Consider the following 6,013-nt stretch of genomic DNA (forward strand, 5'->3'; position numbering starts at 1 on the left):
ATGCCAGTTGCTAAGCACTTTGAATTTTGATCACATGAGCATGGGGATACTGCAACAATGCAAGTCACTTTTTTTCAGCGCTTTTGTAACTTTGATCAGTCGCTAAATGAATGGTTGTAAATTAAACACTACCTATGTTAGCCTGTGTCAAATCTGTCAGGCTCGAAAGACGAGATTCACATATGAAGGTTTAATTAAACTGATTTATTGCTACATAGCCTATGCACAGAGTCTTCTTTGCTAATGGCCAGCACCCGCTGAGAGTTAGGTAAGGTCAGTGGCATTCAAGGAGGGTTGGACTTAGTTTGCTTGGCATGGACTCTAGGCCAGGAGTCTCCAAACTTGGCCACTTTAAGACTTGTGGACTTCAACTCCCAGAATTCCTCAGCCTGAGGAATTCTGGGAGTTGAAGTCCACAAGTCTTAAAGTGATCAAGGTTGGAGACCCTTCCTCTAGATCAGGGCTATCAAACTGCCAGGCCACGGGCCAGATGCATCACGCACTGGCCAGGCCAGTTTAGCAAAGAGGGAAAAGGTCCCAATATGTCATGTGATGCCGACTTGATGACGTGAGTTTGACACCCCTGCTCTAGATTGATACCTCTTCCCCCCCTCCCCCCGTCCCCAGGTTCTGGCATTCCTTCTTCCGCAAACCCTAGGTTTAGATTTAGTGTAACGGCAACGTTATTTCTTCTGTGGCCTAATTTTCTCTCTTCCAACCCTTCTGTCTAATATTTGCACAGAACGTGGGTGGAGGGACTGCTGTGGCTCAGGTACGAGCAACCGACAGGGACAGTGGCCTCAATAGCGCCCTCTCCTACTACATTGTCCATGGCAATGAAGAACTGACCTTCCGCATGGATAGAGTGACTGGAGAAATCGCCACCCGCCCTTCCCCTCCAGACCGTGAACGACAACAGTTCTATCAGCTGGTGGTTACTGTGGAGGATGAAGGCAACCCAGCGCTCTCGGTAAGCAGTGGTTATATCAAATTTCCACTTAGGAATTGGCGGTGCAGTTGGGAACTATTGAAAGCGATAGCTGCTGGGTCATGAAAAAGTGGCTATGAAAAATAAGGAGGCTTTACTTAGTCCAATCTACTACTGAAACTGGAAACTTATTTAGAAAATGCTAGGTTAATATCTTTAATCCATACTTAAGCTTAAGAGCCTCTGTGTTACTTCTGATACCTTCTTATAAGCTTAGGAATTTTGCATCTTGTTTATAAAATGTGCATTGCTTGTATAAAACTTGTGATGCCTGCTGAATCTTAATGATAACTTTGCGGGCAAAAGTTGTATATTGTTTGCTAAAAGAAGTTTCATGATTGATCCAGAGCTCTGTTATTGGCTGCAGAGGCCTTTCCTGAAGGGCCTCTGATGGCGAAACGGAGGCTGGGGGTGACGCGCGCTTCAATCCGGACTTGGTTTCTCAGCTGTAGAGGCCTTTCCGGAAGGCCTCTGACAGGAAAACGGAGACTGAGGTGACACACACAAGCGGCAGCGAGCAGCCACAGAAGAAGTGGGCCGACAAGGCAGGTGTCAGGGTGCGTGAGGCCTGATAAGTAGGGCAGCTCCACACACACACACACACACACACACACACACACACACACACACACACACACATCCATCCTAGCTTAATTTTTATCCATGCACCTCGCCCTACCCCATGCACCCCCGACTGGATGTGGTCTTAACTAGGGCTTATTTTGGGGGTAGAGCTTATATTGGGCACACATGTAAAATCAAGCTAGGGCTTACTTTCGGGGTAGGTCATATTTTCAGGAAAATACAGTATATATAATCAAGACAGCATAATTGGGGACATATATAATGAGGAATGCTGAATTCATAAGTTAGGTATGTGATTGATTAGATTTACAAAGATAACTGTTTAATTAATTGTAATTGGGGGGTTATCGTTGAGTCAGGTTTATGCACAGAATACGTGTTGCATGACCTGAAACTGCAGTTCGGTTTCATCTCAGGGTTAGTTCTTGGTGTTATTTCAGTTCCTCCTGAGCTTCATCCTCTTATATTCTCATTTTCGTTTAGTACTGAAAATACAGGCTCAACTGTCCCATATCTCTTTTGGACCAAATTAGTATAGAATAATATGCAGTCCTTCACTCACTTTTATAGTTGGCTTAGTTTACTTTTTTACCAGGAAGTGACTGAATTTCGCTTTGCAGATTTCCAGTGGATGGTTTAGGTGGAGCCCCAAAACAGAATGAAACAATCATTTAAATCCTCAGGGATCACTTCTACATCTCCTTAATTCTGTGACCTCTGGCCTAATGTCATCTGTGTTGGTGTTTTGTCAAACATACTTTTGCATTACTCAAAAACAGGAAAAGGGTTCTTCAACAAGTTTTATTCAGATGTTAGGGAGGTAAAGGTATGCTCGGTGCAAATTTAAGATTAAAATATGCATGTAAAGTTTCTTATGCTGACTTTTTGTTTCCTGATATTTTCTGACACCTCCTCACTATTTAATTTTCATAAGAGGGTACAGTATCCTTATATGCATCACCAACATTCAAAGCAGTGGTGAAATCCAATTTTTTTTACTACCGGTTCTGTGGGCGTGGCTTGGTGGGCATGGTGTGGTTTGGTGGGGATGGCAAGGGAAGGATACTGCAAAATCCCCATTCTCTCAGCACTCCTAGGGGAAGGATATGGCAAAATCTCCATTCCCACCCCACTCTGGGATGAGCCAGAAGTGGTATTTGCTGGTTCTCCGAACTACTCAAAATTTCCACTACCGGTTCTCCAGAACCTGTTAGATTTCACTCCTGATTCAAGGCCAAATATGTGTATAAATCATGTGGAAGGAATCAAGCTTCTCTCAACTTCCTTTTCTTTTTTCCCTTCCCTTCAATATTTCTGTACTCCAAAGAACTTCTGAGCATTGAGAATGCAGATTTAATATTTTCAATCCAGTTTTAAATACTCCCGTGATCAATTCTACCTCCAGTGTTGTGCCAGCTCAGTTCAACTCAGTGAAAGCTTGCTGGAAGTAAATCTTAACAAGTGCATGTTCCTTGGAAAGTATTTTTAGCATAGACTAAATATACATTTACTGGTATCAAACTATATGCAAATTCAATAGTGCATATTCCTTGAAAAGTATTTTTTAGCACAGATTAAAATATACAATTACTGGCATTAAAATATATGGTGTGTTTTTGTGGGCCCAGTAGAATTATCATTTGAATATGAAATTAACTATTTAGGTATCACTGAACATACTAATATTCTGCCAATGCATTGGGGGAATTCATACAGCTCAGAATCTGCCCATTAGCTTTTCATCTATTATTTGTTTCCAAGCATTACAGTTGAATAATAATGTCTTCTGTTGGGAAAGCTATTAATTTCCGTTTATAATTCTCGGCTCTTTCTTCTTGGATTCAAAATAGGCAGCAGATACATTATATCTAATCCTTCACTTAATAACTTTAGAAGATCCTAAACATTATTAAATTTACACTGTTGAATTCAACAAGATCTACAGAATGTATTTATTCTTACTCTTTGGGTTTTTATGTTATTTGTGGTAGGTATAATGGTTGTAATATATGGTACTTTGAACTTGATTTTTTTTCACTGTGGATGTTTTAATTTCATGTTATTGCTGTTAGATTTATTATCTTGGTTTTCTATTGTATTTATATATTTACACTACAGTGCACTTTGTTTTTCAATTTTGCAAGCTACCATGGGTTTGCAATAAATAAATACAGGAAATTGTATTTATATATTTACATTACATCACAATTTTTTTCAATTTTGCAAGCCATCATGAGTTTGCCATAAATAAATACAAGAAATTACTTATAGTACTCTTCATTTGCTTATTGTAAATTTTACGTCATAGCATAAATCCTTCTTTTATTGATGGCTAAATCTAATTATACTAAGAACCCTGGTTATACTTTCCTACAATTTTAAGTTTTCCTAGTGCCACTGCACATTCCGTGAATGTTAAATTTGTATTTTTTATATTAGTTGCAGACAAATAATCTACCTATATCTAGTTTTCATCTTTACTACCGAACATATAATTGTTTTGAATAGCAGTACAAAGGAGAAGAAATGAACAGGAATAATTTTGTTTGTAAAATGGCTGACACTGAAGCCATGAAAGCTGATTAAACCTTACATTAAACATTACGTTACATTTCTAAATAGGAAGCAAATTATTATTTTTTATTGCCCATCTTAACTGAGGAGAAATCTGGGCAGCTTACAATCATAAAAGATAAAAATTCTATAAGCTAAAAGACAAGGGGACAGAGAATGAGGTGGCTGGATGGAGTCACTGAAGCAGTCAGCGTGACCTTAAATAGACTCCGGGGGATGATAGAGGACAGGAAGACCTGGAGGAACGTTGTCCATGGGGTTGCGATGGGTCGGACACGACTTCGCAACTAACTAAAGACATTAATAAATTAATATATAAAGCCGAACACTGCACCCCAATTAAAGATAAGGAGGATGAGAGAGATGAGGGTGGGGGAGTGAGATCTATTGTTAATTTATCAACCATCTCCACCGTGATGCTCCCCCTTTGGAACCCTAAGCCAACTGGCAGACCTAGTTTTTTAGGTTCTTATGGAAGTTTGGGAGAATTGGAGCTAACCTCACTCCAGGGAACAAGATGTTCCAGCGCGCAGGTGCAATGGCAAGGAAGGCCCTTCTCCTGGACCCTGCTAGCCAAAATACTTAGGATGACAGGATCTGCAGCATGCTTCCCATGCCAGAATGGGTGTGGTTGGCTAAACCCACCAGGATTAGATGGTCCAAGGAGCCTGGACCCCAAATTCACAAAGTATGGCCATTTGTATGTTCTCTGCCCCCTTTTTAGTGGTTTGATTGTGTAATTCAGGGGTGTCAAACTTGCATTGTCACGGTGGCGTCACATGGTGTATCGGAATTTTTTTCCCCTTTGCTAAACTGGGTGTGGACATCACCTGTGACACATCTGGGCCGCGGGCTGCAAGTTTGACAGCCCTGATGTAATTGTATTACATGCTGGCTGGGGAATTCTGGGAATTGAAGTCCACACATTTTAAAAATTGTCAAGTTTGAAAAATGCTGGTTTACAGCTACTGATGTGACACTTCCTTATTGAAGATTTGTGGATTGACTGTGGAAAGGGCTTTGGTCAAGGGTGCCAGTTACAAAATGTTTTTCATCATGCAATACTCACTTACTAGAAAGTGTGTCCTGTATAACAGGTCAAATCAAACTATTTTATATTTCTACTATGATCTGTAAAATCACTTTAAGATCTATTCTCCACTATTGGAGTCACTACGCCTGTGTAGTAGTTTACATTCCATCTCCACAAAGCATGTAAACCTGGGGAAAGTCACAATTGTTTGAAGGGATTGCAAATAAATGCTACTCTGGGCTCCTATACTCTTGGAGTTCCCATACAAAACACCAGATTGCCTTCATAGTTTTATTCTGAGTCATATTTGATTTCTTCAGGTAGATAGAGATACTTAGGTCCATCAGAGTAAATGAAAATAGAGCTTGCTCATTTTCCCCCCCTTTGTCAAGTTCTCTTATTATATATAAAAAGGGGGATCAGAAACTTGAAGGTAACTGTATAGTAGTTTTAGCTGTAAAAAGTTGGGCCTTAACATAGTGTACAAATTCTGCAACATTACTGTAATATGTGTTAACTCTAAAGAAAACCATGATGTTTAATGAAATGTATCTAAGGTACAATGTGCCTAAGGTTGCAGGTCTAATTTGTAAAACTACATGTCTCATAAAGATATTTTCCATGAAAAAAATATCTTGGGAAGGAAATATAATTGGGAAGGAAGCTAGATTATTTTACACCAGGGCAGTATAAGGCAGATTTTTATTAATTTGATTATCTGTTGCTGAGACCATCAAAGACTCTGACATGGAGTCAGATTGACTTTTTTTTTACTAGATATTGTTCTTTCTGTCACAAAAGTAAAACAGATCTGGTTCTTTTTGTCACCAAAG

General features: G+C 39.7%; 1 protein-coding gene across 1 annotated transcript in view; it reads left to right on the forward strand.

Moving 5' to 3' along the window:
• Positions 1 to 6,013, forward strand: part of CDH23 (cadherin related 23) — a 635,835-nt gene that overhangs the window by 528,952 nt on the left and 100,870 nt on the right. The window contains exon 37 of the mRNA XM_087872188.1: positions 743 to 970. Within this exon, the coding sequence (XP_087728314.1) occupies positions 743 to 970 (228 nt within the window). The remainder of the gene's footprint in view (positions 1 to 742; positions 971 to 6,013) is intronic.

This window comes from Pantherophis guttatus, chromosome 6 (assembly GCF_059756535.1).
Source record: "Pantherophis guttatus breed Tessera chromosome 6, ASM5975653v1, whole genome shotgun sequence".
NCBI classification, from domain to species: domain Eukaryota; kingdom Metazoa; phylum Chordata; class Lepidosauria; order Squamata; family Colubridae; genus Pantherophis; species Pantherophis guttatus.